Below are 15143 nucleotides of genomic sequence, written 5' to 3' on the forward strand. Positions count from 1 at the left end.
GCATCATGGTTTTGCATCAAAATGTGCACAGACCAAACCCATATCCAAAGGGACAAGGTAGATCCAATTTACAGCTTTGACAGGTCTGTGCACCCGAGGCAGAGAGTGCAGGAAATAGCCTGACATCTCACTTGGAGAGCGGTTAAGACCCTGCTGGCAGAACTGGATGCAGAGACACAACAGCCTCCCACAAAGACCCAGCAAACGAGCAGGGAATTTGCTGTCCATTTTTCAGGAAACATGAGAGGCTGGCAGCACTCTCCAAGGCACTGCCAGGGGAGAGAGGAGTCAAGTTTGATCCCAACCTGGAGCATCCCTTTGACAGGACAAGCCCAAGCGAAACCACAGCTGCATTGGGAAATGAACACACTGTGTTGAGTCACTTCAGTAATGAGATACCACACTGAAAACCACTTCGCCTTTAGTATATTCCAAACAAAGCAAACAGAAGTTATTCTGACCCAAAGTGTATATTACTGGCAATACCAGTAACAGGCCAATTGAGTGGTAGAGGAGGGTGAGAAGCCTGAGTTCAATTTAGAGACTCAGAAATTCTCTCTGTTCATTACCAACCCCATATTAGTCTCTTTATCATGTTCTTCTAATTTTAATGGAAAACCTAGGTCCATTCTGCTGACAACTGACAATATATTTACTAATCTGCTCTACGCTACTATGGAAGAACTGTCTGCAGAAAAACCTCTGTACTTCATCTGGAACTCTGCATGTCTCAAGCAGTAGGGCACTGGAAAAATCTCTCTGAAGCTGAACTCTTCCTGTCTCATTACACTCCAGAGTTAACATCCAGGCAAGATAACTTCTGCAAGATCAGACAGCTCAAAACTATTGTTCCTCTCCACTTAGAAACACCATTATGTTGCACATATTCATATCACCCAAACTATTCTTTTCCTAAAGCTGTTAGTTACCAACAGCCTTTTTCCCAGGTTCCCAGCCAAAAATTTTTAGACTCTCCCCAGTTCAGGCAGATGACAAACATACATGACTTAAAGATGCTTTTGATAACACATGAATTGTCACTTCCTTGACGGATATCAGGCTCCTCCATTTCTTTCCCACTGAACAGTCCTGGCATTGCTCCTGAGGGAGCAGGTGACTGGCAAGAGCCCTGAAGGACCAGCAACAGAAAGGAGGTGGGACAAACCAGAGGAGACGAGTGAGCCAGCACTGTGTTTTTTCCCTCCACTGCTCAGAACAGCAGCAGCAACTTGCAAGGGGATAATTAACAAGATTGACTATTTACCTGAGGATGAATCTGTGGTTTATCACACGTAGCCTCAAAATCCAGCACTAAGAAGTAGTGATATCTCTGTGGAGGGAAGGATGACATTGCTGCCATGGAAGCTCCAAAGCCGTGGGACGCCAGTTTCCTGCTTACGATGGAACTGTACCCTTTGAGAACACCAGCCGAGAGGAGGGAGCACACAGCTTGTCTTGCCCTTGGAAGTAAGTTTTGGGGAAACTTTGCTGCTCCAGTATGGAGGAGTGCTATCATTGAACATCCAGAGGCATCTGAAACTGAAGACAGACTCATATTACTCATGCATACATATATCTCATCACTGCTAGTACCTCTTCACTGTCCTCTGATGGGGATTTTCTCTGTGCTTCCTGGTGGAGGTTCCAGCACTGCAAACCTGAAATAACACAGTAACCTGCTCTAAGCATGACAGATGACATTTGGACTGAGCTCAAGGTGTCCAGAATCATGGGCAACTGGAAATTAACCTCTTGCAAATGGCCCTAAATTAAGAACTATGAGACACACAACAGTCATGGCTCCAGGCACCAGATCAAACCCCCCTGCAGAACCTTATCACAGCAGAACACAACACAAACCGCTTAAACATAGAAAATCTGATCTAAATCCCATTAAAATTTCTGAGGAGGCCTTTCATCTTTTCATACACAGTGCACCTTCTGATACACGGTAGGAATTAAATACAGCAATACACGTATCAACACTACAACCCATCCAAACAGCTTGGCCCTGAAACGCCCGTTAGTCGCACCGAAATCTCCCACTTCTGCTATAAATCCACACGTCTGGTGGCTGGAAGGCTCCTCCCCACGGAAGTTCTCATTTGCTCTGTGTATGAGGTTTCTCAGAGATGTGATTCTAGTGCTACACTTGATTTCTTACTTCAGGTATTCTCAGAGGAGGATATTGGTTAAACAAACCTACACGTGAACTGCAGGGACTGCAGGAACTGTAAAATGCAAGCAGGACTCTATAGGTTACAGCCTCCCTCCCAAAGAAATACCTCACCCAGCCATCACCTTCTGATGCTTCTATTTAACACATGATATTTAATAAATTACATTAACCATATAAGACTGCCTGGTTTTCCCCCCTTAACCTTTTTCTTTTAAAACATTGCACGAAAACCTTGACAGGACTGTCACTGCTCAAGGCCGGCCAGCCTCAGGGCTGTTCACAGATACACATTTGTTGGTTGGAGAGTTCAAGCCAAAGTCATGGAGGTGTTAGATAGCTGGGTACAGTGACCAATGGCAAAAAAACAGGCAAACTGCAATAACCCTGTCCTCTCAAACAAGGATATCAGTACCCGTTATAACTCTGTGTGTATATATATATGTGTGTATATATATATATGTATACACACACCTTGCTGCATAGACATGGAGATTTAAATCCATTCCCACGGTTGGTCCCACTGCTCGTGGCTCTGGGCAAGAGCTCCATCGCACCACGTGCCACCCACCCGCCCAGTTTCTGAGCCCTCCCCGCGCCTGCGCTCGCTTTCCGCTCCGCCATGAAGGGCTGGAAGCAGCCACGGCGAGACACAGAGCCGAGACAGGCAAGGCGAAACGGAGAACTCGCCGCCCGCGAACAAAGTCGCTGTTTGCACAAAAGACAGCGTTTGCTCTCTCCCATCCGTTAGTCCGTCAGGTAAATAACGCACGTGCCAAAACACACACTTAATGAGGTAAATAATATGCCTTGAATAACAGCTAAATCTGTATTTACCTGCGAGACTAGAGAAACTCGGAAGGACCAGATTAGGAGATAATTGCGGCTGAGCAGGTTGTGTGCTTCGGGTAAACACGCGTTTGGTAACCTTCCCTTCCCAAGGTTTTGAGTGAAAGGCAAAAATCAAAGGAGCTGAGATTTTTGAGCCACTGAGCCGCTGCCCACTGTGCCAACACGTCCCCACCTTGCAGCTTTCACGTTTTGGGGGGCTCCTTGCTTTATTAAAGCAGTGTGCCAGGCAGCACGTACCCAGAAAACTGAAAGTTACAAAACCGTAGTGAAGAGCTGCCTGCCAGCCCAACACTGCATTTATCCTAAAGGGGCTCAGCTCTACCTATTGCTTTTCCATCTACAGCTTTTACTGTCATTAATAAATGCATTACAGCCAAATAGAAGTTAGTTATATTCACTTCTAATCTGCCCCAGATAAGAGATATTTAAGGTACACGTGCTTTAAACCTTCAAGCTACTGGCTATGAATCTCAAAGCCCATCACGGCAAATATAATATCTCAGAATAAAGCAGCTTGTAAGTTAGTTGCAGTAAAACCTGGTCTTTAGCCTACTGCGTAAAGCAAAATATACAGTTGGAGCACGCAGACCCCAATCCCTATATCAAACACAGGCAATAAAACATACATTATCCACCCACACACAACAAGATCAGCACTCCTCTAACGTATCTTAACTGGCAAGACAAGGGCATCAGACATGAACCCCACAAATCTTCAGGCTGGTCGGCACCATGCACAGCGGTGCAGAGGTCCTCGAGCCACTGAGTCCACAGGGCACAGCTAAACCGGCCGTCTCATCAGGATTTAGGCACGTCACCACACGGACATGGCAGCACCAGTCCAGACCGAGCACGTCTGTGTGACACAGCTACCACGGGACGTCAGCAGAAGGAAGTAACAGCCAACATCTAGTGCCTGTTTACACTAACGACTTCTGCAGGTGGTCCATGTCTAACAACAGGCTCAGGTTCCTCCCTCCCCATCCTCACGTGTAGCAGTGAGCAATGCTCTGAACAAAGGTGCGCGAGTGGGGTATTGCGTGCCGATTCCCCTACGCAGACGGCATACAAATAAGAGCAACTGCACTGCAAACTCTGCACCTTCAGTCAAATGAAGTTTTAACTGCATGTTTACCCAGCCACTGCTCTAGGTGCCCTGGGAAGACCTCACATCATCTTCTTTGGCAAGGTCAGAGTGCCTCAGAGCACAAGATAGCTGGTGAGCAAACACACTTTATTAGAAGTCATGTAAAGCATTTATAACGGCTACAACAATGCAGAGAATTAGTAATTATCCCATATTTTTTGCAACAGACAATAATGTAAGCAATGCAGCTTCAAAAATTGGAAATCCAGCTCTATCCATATAAATCCACATGTTCAGTGATTCCATTTCCAAACCTACGTAAAACACCACATTATATATTTCTTATGCACACAGGGTCAGATTATAATCTCAGACAGTGCAAGCTGTCACATCTGGCATTCAACCCTACTAGGTTAATATTTCCTATTACACAGCTCCAATTCCTTATACAGACATGTACGAAATGTAATGGGACCACGAACTGAGGCTGGACCTCAGGAATTATTTTGACAGATTGCACACAGACCTAGGAAAATGTGACAGCACTTTACATTTGCAACACCCAATAACAGGGGAAATGGCCACGTGTGGTGGGTTTCAGCTGGAAGATAAAGTTCGTGTTATGTGCCGTATAACGGTGTGTGCCACACGCAACATCACTGGCTATAATCAGCAACCGTCTTTTAAAAATAATTTTTAAAAAATTAATCTCTGGATATCAGCTGCAGGTAACAGGACAAGCTCAGGCTGACCACAGCTCTTGCTTGTTAGTGGTCCAAGCACACGACACTAAAGCACGACAGTTTGATCACGAGCAAATAAGGAAAGCCAAGAGACAGGCAGTGCCAGCTGTAGCCGCCGGCTTGCCAGGAGCCCCAGCGAGCACGAAGCGGAGAATTCACACAGGCGGCTGTCACGCTCCAGGCTTCCCACCGGGGAAGCCTCTTAGTGGCAACCACAGGCAGCCAGGAACAGGATGGGGAACTCCTGCCATGTGTAGGACACCCATGAAAAAAGCCAGCAGGGCATTGCAAGCGCTCTCCCCATCTGTGGGACAGCCCCAAAGCGACATACAGAGATGTTCACCACGCAAGGTGCAGAGGATTCAAATTTATCAATGGTGAGACAAATTAGCCTACAAACTTGAGCTTAATGGGTCCTTTGCACATAACAATATTTACTTTTTACAACCGGATCTAATAAAAATCACCTGGCAGCAAGAGAAGACGTAACTTCAACAGCTTGCCTTTAACCCCAAAATACTCCCCCCCTTGCTGTCCAGTTTGATAAACTGATGCAGGGAAGGGGCAAGAAGACCAACACCTAAGTTCAGGTTGGAGGTTGACCCAAGAAATGATTATGTTTTACAAGAGCTTCCATTTACACATTAAATTACTTTGTTATGGCAATATGGCCCTCCACCATATTAAAAAATAAACAAACAAAAAACCCCCCACACTAATCTAAAGGACAAGACAAACTAACATTAAAAAATAAAAGCATGCAAGCTTTGGGAGTCGTACGCTTCAGTTCATTCCCTGTGCAAAGCCTGGGTAGGGGCAGCTGTGAATCCTGGCCTCCAACAAACAACTGAACTCAAGGCTACAGCAACCAAAAACAATCCAAAATGTAAGTCAGGTTTGTCTTAATTTATTAAATTATAGTGTCTTATTTTATTAAATTATAAAGAGTAAAAAGATAGGGTACTAAAGATGCTTTTTGTAGAACAAAATTATATACATTTAGCAATACCTGGAACAGAGTATAACAAAAAATGCAGGACTTCCATTTTGGTAGCTGTTCAAATGCATACTCAGAGGTCAAACGTGAGCCCATATTTCAGTTGTGTGAAGATATAACCGAAGAACAATAGAGAGAACTCCATTTTTTTTTTTAAAATCAACCTTAACCTAAAATGAAATATTTCATTAGACGAACCACAGTCCAAAAATGACAGCACCTGGCTAGCCTGCAAGGCAGGAAACGAGAGACTATGAACAAAACCAGCTTATCCACTGTCACCATCCAAACTTGCAAAAAAAAAAAAATACATAAAGTAAAACAAACAACAAAATACAAAGCTTTTAGAACCATTTTAATAATGTAGCATGATTTTAGACAGGTAAATTTGCTTCTTTAATTTTTTTTTAACCTCACAGTATCATCCCTTGAACTTGAATCCAGTACACTTCCATGGTTGCACTCCCTTCACTTTTGGCTGGGTTTGTCTCCGGCACTCCTAGAAAACTAAGCTCATGTTTTGGAAAATTAGTAACATAGCTTTCCCAAAGCATTGCCACGGGATGCCTATACGCTGTCCCAACATTACTCAGCCCAGATACAACTTGGCATTAATCATTTTGTTTTTACAGCACTCTGCAATCGCAGCCAGCCTCTTCCCACTACAGATGAAGAGGTCCCTGTTCTCAAGAACTTACAGTCTAAAATTAGATGCAATACAACAAGTGAGGGTAACAGCAGAGAAGAATGAGGGTTACAGGAGCAAAGTCAGGCAACCGCTCATCTGGGAAATACATGCATCTCAACAGTTCAATTAAAAAAAAATTCACTCTATATAGGCACCGGCTTCCCTCTACATGGACATTATGGAAGAGATAAGTGAACACTGAAAGAGTTGACTAAAGGATGGAGGGCACTCTCAGGTTAAGGAAGGTCTCTCCCATTTCTTGAGCTCATTCTTCCCGCTGCATCCCTTGGCTGATATGTCAAAGGCACCACCAGATATGTCAGCTATGTCAGAGCACCAGAATCTCTTCCATTGTGACATCACAGACGTGATGGCTTGTGAGATCACAATGAGCGAGGCCGAAGGCACTGATTACTTAGGGAAGCACTTGCCGGGGCTATCACACCCTACGAGGCTGGGAAACAAACACATCTCAGTTCACTTGACAACACAGTGAAACCCACACGAGACTCCACACCAGCAGGACGTGAACTCCCCTGAACAGACCACCCAGAAGCCATCCCAAAGATGCACAGTACAATTCCACTCCAATTTTATTAGGCCACCTCCGCTAGGCAACCCACTTTCATCAGCTCCTTGACTGGTCTCCTAAGACACCCTTTGCCGTGTATTTTTAAACCTTCTCCAAGAGTAAGGGTGGATAGGCAAACGGGTCTAGGCTGAAGTCTGAAGAAATTCCACACTGTAAAGGACTGGTCACTTAGAGGAAACATAAAGGAAGGAAACAATAAAAATTAAAACAAAGAAGCAACAACAGAGATGCATACAGCAAAAGACTGGAAAGCTGCAGTGGAAGAGTGGATTCCGTATTAAGGAAGAGAACAGTTGCAGAGGATTGGACCAAGAACCCTCTAGTCCAGTCTCCTTCCTCTGCATGGGAGTCATAAGAAAATGCACCAGGGTGAAGCTACACAAAATGGGGTTAACTACGCCAATAGTCCTGGGAGGCTAAAAGGAGGCAGGCCTGTCCTTCCCTCTCGGTCTCACTCTCCTGCTGATTACCTTATACCAGTTCCTGAGCTTCTCTGGTACCTCTGTGAGCTGATTCAACCTATAAAAGGACTAATGCAGCCAGAATAAAATACAATTAAAACAAGACAGTTTCCTGCTGGTTTAGTGAGATGAATTAGCTCGGGGCCAGGCTGGATGAGTGCCAAAGCTCAAAGGAGGGGATGGGCCCACACTGGCAGAAGAGATGAGCCATCAGGAGCCGTTGGTGGGCTCAGCCGCTCAAAAAACCACGTCCTCAGACCAGGATACATACCACCTGGGATGGTGTGGCACTCCGCAGGAAATGGAGAAGGTATCTTGGCTCTAGCAGCATGAACACATAAAACTTGAAGTCAGAAAGCCCATCGGACCATTCTGTCTGAACCTCATGTAGTGCTGGCCATAAAGTTTCCACTTCATTACTCCTGAATTGAGCCCAAAGGCTTGAACATCTTTCAGAAAAGTTTCTGGCCTTGAATTGCAGCATCAAATATGGAGGGTCCCCACTACCTTCAGACAGCTTGTTCCAATGGTCAAGCCATTCACTGTCAAAAAATAACACATCTTCGTTTTCAAGCAAACTTTCCCAGCCCTAGTCTTTGGAGTGAGTTCTGAAATTTATGGCATTTCAACGCTCTCAATCCACAGTAGAGCTCCCAGTGCCATGAGTAAGAGATTTGTAGCTACGACGCTTCTTGTCAGTAAAAGCTACTACTGCATATTGGCCTAATTTAGTGGAAAGGAGACATAGCAGACCGCCCTTTGTTTAATGGAATCTAGCACGCATAATTACTTGATTTTCATACACATGAGTGCCACAGTTGTTCAAACCACTTACACAGCCACACACCTTCATTATCTGAAAAATGAACTTGAAGGTTAACACCCCAGAGTGTCAAACGAATCTCAGTCTGGATTCAGGGAGACAACACTTGCATTGCTCAATACACTGTTCACTTTTGATCTTCACAAATGAACTCCAGAAGTGTTAAAAGAAAGGCTGTAACTCTGCCAAAGCTCCGTCCTGGTAGACAGGCAAATGCTCCAAGCAGGGTAGCATCTACAATGGGGCATGGTTTCCACACAACCCAGTCTCAGTGAGCCTGGAAAACCAGCCAGGGAAGATCTCCACCCTAATATTCAACCACAGAAAAAATAACTGTAACAAGCAGAGCTGAAATTAAAAAAAATTTTTTTTTTTTAGTTAGGAGTGAAGTATCTTTACCTGCACAATGTATCTGGAGAGAATACCATTTCTCAGCTGGCATTTGGCCAGTACAGGTAACTTCTCTTAGGGGAGAGAAAAGTTGCCAAATGGTATCTAGCAGTAACATCCAGCACCTCTGCTATAGACTATGCTTTGAGAGCCACAACTTGTCCTCTGCTCCACTCATTCACCTGCTTGCCATTGCACCATGCTGGTATGTTAGCTCAGCACTACCAGAGTAAAATACCAGGAGCCTCAGGATGAACATTTGCAGCAATAACACATACTTCAGATCCAAGGACAGACTTCTGACAAATGCCATTGCTTAATAGCCTTCAATGTTCTCCTACGAGCCCAGCTACAGCGGCTGGTCCTACACCATTCACCTGAACTTCAGCAGACCTGTGCTCTACAGTCTCGTGGCCCTTTCTGGAGTTGGCTACTGGATTGACACAGAGGCAGAGTCAAGTGCAAAAACTTCACACATTTAAGTCTCTTCCAGAACTCCGTTTCCAAAATTTAAGGTGGGGAGGAAAATAATGCCAAAAAAAAAAAAAAATCAAGGCCTACCAAAGTTAACAGAGCCAAAACAAGACAAGCACCGAAACAGCTGTTAATCAGGCCTCCTAAAGGAATCAAATTGAAGTTAAGTATCTTTCAACTGCAGAGCAGAAACTTTAAGTCATATCAGTGTATACTCAATCTAAGGACTTTATTCAGCATCAAGCACACAGCATTTTCTTTTTGGATTTTGGTAACACTTAAATCTGTCTGGCTAGACACGCTAACTGTAAAAAACAAACACAAAAAAACCCAACACACCATTCATGTAGAGCAACCCAAAGTTTGAGAGGAACAAGAACCATAAAAGGGCCACTCTTTGAAACAAGACAAGCATTTAGTCCACATTAAAAATTAACATGAAAATTCAATTACAAAGGCCAGAATTCAGTACTTGAAAAGGGAAACAAAAATGTCTGAAATCAAATTTCCCAAGCCCACACACTGAAGAGTAACCAACTGGACTTCTAACACATTCCTTATTTTAAGAATAATTCATTCCTGGAAATAAAAGTTCAAATGCCAACTTTAACTTCAAGTGATATGAGATGATACAATGTTGCAACGAGCAACTAAAGGATAAAATAAATTCAAGTTACCATTAAAAAAAAAAAACTCAAGCAACTGTCTAACAGCATCTGGTGGGAAAAGCACCTTCGAGATGTACCTGCCTGGAGCCCTGCATACCTCATCCTTCCCAAGGCACAGTGCAAGCATTAACCTATTAGAAAACTTGCTGGTCCCTTGCATCGCAGCTGAAAGAATATTAAGAGTTCAGACTAAGCAGCAGCTGTCAGTCCACCCATTTCTGAAACCAAAAGCTCAATAAGAGATAAGTAAAGGAGGAGTAAAATAAATGTCAGACTTATTAGCAAACAGGTCAGCAATGACCACGTAAATCTACCAGACACAGGACTTGTAAAAGACAGAACATAAGAAGCAAATGACAAGACCTTATCATACATCTCAGTTTAGAAGAAACACCTGTAACAGTACAGCAGCAAGGAAAGAATAGAAGAAATTCCTACAACCAGTCAGGAAACAAGTAAACAAATGCTGCACTTCTACACCTTCTCAAGTTTACTTCAGTCTTAAGATCTGAGACAGGTGACCAGTTCAATCTCACAGGACAAAAAAATAGGAAAAAAAAAAAGTCAAACCTCCTACTAACCCACCATCTCTGCCTATGAACCTCCGTATCCCAAAACGAACATGAAAAATCCTCCTTGCTGCTGCCCCTCGCTCACCCCACTCACGCCCCCCTCCCCGGGCAGATAGGTTTTGCCCCTCCTCAAGCCCTGACAGCAACCCGTCCCGCTCCGGCCAGGACCTGGGGGACCGCTGCCACCACCACCCTCAAGACTTCCACCCACGGCAGAGCCCGGGGAGCGGAGGGCCCGGCAGCCCCGAGCTCCGGCAGAGAGGAGCCAGGGCTGGGCGTCGAGCAGACGAGACGCCCCCACGCCTGCCCGCCGTCGCCCCGCGCCCTCTCCCCGGGCCGGGGCCTCCCCCCGTCCCCAACGGCCTCCCCACACCCCCGCCCCGCCCCGGCCCGCAGCCCGGCTCGCCGCCCCACACCCCGGCCTCGGGCCGCCGCCCCGCCACAGGCCCCGACGCCGCGGGGGGCTAGGCCGCGCCCCCCATTCCCTCCGGGCCAGGCCTCCACCCCCCGCCCCGAGCCACGGCGGCCCCACGCCTCCGCCAGGCCTGCCGGGCCCCCGCGCCGGCCGGGCCCCGCCGCGGCCGTGCCGCCGCCCGCTGCCCGGCAGCGCCGTGCCCCCCCCCCCGCGGCGGGGGCCGCCCCGGCCCGGCCTTCCCCCCCCCCGCCCCGCACACACTCCGCACCACGAGTCCCCAACACCGCCACTCACCTCCGCGCACTCTGACCCCCGACCCCGCTCTGAGCGGCAGCGCCGCCGGCCAACCGCAGCGCCGCCTGCCCCCGCCGGGGGCGGGGCTTCCTCCCCGCCGCGCCCCTTCGCGCAGGCGCACGCCGCCCGCCGCCGCGCGGGGCACGCTGGGACTTGCAGTTCGGCGCCGCCGCACCGCCCCCCGCCCTGCTCCGCCGCGTGGCCGCGCCTCGACGCTGCCGCTGCCGCCGCCGGGTCCCCAGCGCCGGCCCGCGGGGGCCGCCGTGCTGCGTCCCCATCGGCCACCCCTTCCCCTCCCCACCGCCTCGCCTCTCGCGTCCTCCGGGGCCGCCCCGAACCCACCCGTGTGTCCCCAGGGGCCGCCCCATCGCCTCCCCCCGTCCCTGAGGCGTCCCCTCTGTGCTCAGCCCGGGGCCCAGCAGACCCAGCGCCAGCTGTAAATGTTGTATCACACACGCGTGGAGTTCACGCTGGCTGCAGCGGAGGGAGACCACGTGCCGGGGCGGCACTGCCTGGGGGCGCAGGCCTCATCGGGGACCCCACTGCAGGGGTGTCCCCTCGCCCCCCTGCTGCCGGGCTTGCACTGCCGCTTCACTTCCTTCTGGACCGGGTTGATGCTGCCGATGCTGATAACCCTTCATCGGTCTTGACAGTGCTCGGATAGGGCTGCAGCAGTAACCTCGGCTGGCACCGGCCAGTGTTTCCTTGGGCTGTTTGATGTGGATTAAGTCAAAGTCAGGTCCCTCAGCAAGCCTGGTGCTGTCTTTCCTCCCCCTCTCTTGGACATCAGTCACCGGCTTCCAGTTCTTCTGTGTTCATGCAGCACGCTCATCCTAAACCTGTGTCTGCACCTTGCCCAGTCTCTGTTAGACGCCCCTAAGCTGTGCCATCTCCTCCCCACGCACGTGGCTGGCACCCTCAGCCAGGACACTTACATCTTACCTGCAATAATACCTAATCTTTGGCCTACCGCCCCGTCCGTAACCCTTGGAAAGTGCAGCTGCAATGACAAGTGTACTAGCGGGGGCCATTCCCCGCTTTGCTACCTTCCTCGCCCCCACGTGAACTCACGCCTCCACATTTCAAGTCAGCAGTTCCTTTACACCGTCCCTGGTACTCCACACGTGTGCGAAGAGCAAACTCAAGTTACCGACTCACACAAACAGTTCTGCGAGAGATCCTAGAGGCCACCTCACCCATCCTCTGCCTGCAGGCAGAAGCAGTCCTACCTCTCTGTCTCCTTGCTCTCTTCTTCAGATCATCCCTTAAGCCTTTCCCTGGCTCTGTGCCTAAAAATATTGGACAAAGGTAGGGACCAGGGTGCAGAGATCTGCCTGCCACTCCACGCGAGGCAGGCTGCTCGCACTTCCCTGGCTGCCTGGCAGGATCTGCCTGGTGCCTCTGCCTTTAACTGTGTTGCCGACTCTTCAGGCTGAATTTATCTTTTTGCTCTGTTTGTATGCAGCCTTGAACTTGGGAGGCCTGAATCATGAAAGTAGCAAGTCACAACTGTAAAAATACCAACGTCAAACCATTGAACAATAGAAAGAGTTCCTTTAAGCCCTCTTAGATTTGGCATCTCTCTGCCTCCCACCCACATAAGCAAGGATAATGTGAAGTTTTACTTCTAAGCTTAGCTGTATCGCTGTGATTTGCCAAGCCTTCGGTGACTGATGTATGGTTTGTCAGGAGCCCAGGAGAGCGAACTGAGGGCTGCTGCGCTGTGGTGTTCCTTTAGCGATCTGTCCCTGCCCCTCCTTATCGGGGATGGAAACTAGCTGAGATGTGCTTGAAATTACACTGCAACCCCAAAGCTTGAAATTTAGGGCTCGCAGCCTGCCTGTGTTTCTCAGAGGATGAGAGAGGAGGCCTTTTCACTGCTGACCTCTGCATCTAGCAGTAAAAAATAATTTTTTTCTCAGTCTAGACAAACAATGAATGGCTCATAGGTGTGTGCGTGTTCTTTCTTCATCGGCCAAGCCTGATGCCATTTCCCAGGTTTGTCAGGCAGCACAGCAGGCAGAAGGAAACTTCTGCCCATTTTTTTTTGTGGGGGGAACCCCTTTTCCCAGCTGAGCATCTGCAATAACCAGGGGCCACATCCTGGCATCTGCCAGCCTCAGTGACCCTTGTGAGATCTGTACAAGTCGTCCTCCAAAGACTGCGGGACAGCAATGTGATTGCCTTCAGCAACCACACTGTCAAAAGAGGTCCTTTTTTCTGGCACGGCTATCAGCTGCTGGAGAAGGTACCCAAACCAGTTTGAGGAGAGCCGTGTTTTATTAAATATTGTCACTGTTTCTGTAGTGTTTGTATCTGAGCCTGTCTTATGTGAGTGTGCGTGTCTCAAATGAACATTGCAGGCCACTGAAAGTGTCACCTACAGATTAATCTGGCTCACTCCAGGCTTCTGGAAAAAATGAATAAGGGTGATCAATAGATATCCTGTGGCCTCCCCATCAATGCACATGGCCCCTGTAGCATCCTTGCTGGGAACAGCTCCCCTCCCCAAGGGACTCAGTCAGTGGCAGAGATATGAAATGCAAAGGTGGACAACTGCCATGAGGCCCTGGGCAAGCAACGCTCAGAAACTGGGTCACGCAGATGGGGAAAAGTGGGCGAAAGGGCTGATAGTTGCTGATCAGGGTCACCTTATTTATTTCTGGTAGCACAGCCCATGCCAGTCCTGCTACCCCATTGCCTCAGGACTGACAGAATCAGCCCTCTGTCAGTCTGAGAGCAAGTGAGTGTGTTTCAGGAGCAGCTCTGGTGTCTTAATTGCTTGTCCTACTTTAGAGATTTTGGGATGGCTAGAAGCAGCCCAGAGGAAGCAGGGTCCACACTGGGTCAGTGTCTGGGCTGTCCTGATTTACACGAAGGATTATCTTCAGACAATGGGTGGAAAGGGCAGCTCGAAGCTTCCAGCTCTGCCCCCCTCTCCGATGGCTGGATCCCCTGTGCTGCTGCCAGCAGATGCAGCAGCCTGGTCTACAGTTACCTATAAGTTCTATTTGTTTTAGAACCCCAACAGTTTCTTAACGAAGCATCATTTCATTCAGCACAGATGTGCAGCCACCTCTGGGCTGGTGGATGGACAGGGCTTTACGAGAAAGCAGCAGACTGGTGGGGCAGGGTGAGGTGGCAAATACAGAATAAACCCCTCCCCTCCCCAACCCCGCATGGCAGCTCCAGGGGATCCTCCGTGTGAATAAAGGGCTGAGCCCATCCTAGCCAAAGATGAAGTATCAGGTCGCTGCCTGCTGCTGGGTCAGCAGAGAGGAGGAGGGAGGGTCCCATCAACCGCCTCCCCAGCCCTGCTCCCCGTGCCTCCTTCCCAAGGGCCCAGGAGCACAGCTCCTTTAAAAGCAATGGGATTTTAACATGATTACAGCACAAAGAAACATCACCTCATTTTAAAGGCGACTCCTTTAGTTCTGTTCAGCTGCTTATGCTGAATGCAAGTTTTAAATGTCGTATAACACACATGACAAGTAGTCCTGTATCACTGTTTTCTACTTAACAAGTTAATAACGTGCCAACCCAAATCCTTCAGTTACTAACGCCACCAGTGGGACTCATTAACCAACGTGAACACATATTTAAGGGAATACTAATATTCACAACGTACATTTTTATATTCATGTTGTCATTCTTGAAACCACAGCTCAGTTCACGTATTCTGTCGAAACATTTGTTTGCAGAGGATTTCTCTCTCCCTTCTCCTCTAAACACATATACTATCACTGGGGTATCATTCTGGTGAATGATATTAATGACAGCTTGTCATCATGGAAAGCTATTCCTAGCTCTCTATTAAAGGGTGTTTTGAAAGAAAGCAGCTCATTCAACCCCGGTGGGAGTAAATGTGTCTCATTGTTTGACAGTGACCCCCTTGATGAATTTGGGAGCAG

At 48.2% G+C, this 15143-nt stretch overlaps 1 protein-coding gene across 1 annotated transcript in view; it reads right to left on the reverse strand.

Annotated features, from left to right (window-relative positions):
- ERI3 (ERI1 exoribonuclease family member 3) overlaps positions 1–11298 on the reverse strand; it is a 134801-nt gene extending 123503 nt beyond the window's left edge. Inside the window, exons 1-2 of the mRNA XM_068406331.1 lie at positions 11233–11298; positions 1265–1539 (exon numbers count right to left, since the gene is read on the reverse strand). Coding sequence (XP_068262432.1) covers positions 1265–1516 — 252 coding nt within the window. The 5' untranslated portion in view covers positions 1517–1539; positions 11233–11298. The remainder of the gene's footprint in view (positions 1–1264; positions 1540–11232) is intronic.
- Between the last annotated feature and the right edge of the window lie 3845 nt (positions 11299–15143).

Source organism: Nyctibius grandis, chromosome 8 (assembly GCF_013368605.1).
Source record: "Nyctibius grandis isolate bNycGra1 chromosome 8, bNycGra1.pri, whole genome shotgun sequence".
Taxonomy (NCBI): Eukaryota; Metazoa; Chordata; class Aves; order Nyctibiiformes; family Nyctibiidae; genus Nyctibius; species Nyctibius grandis.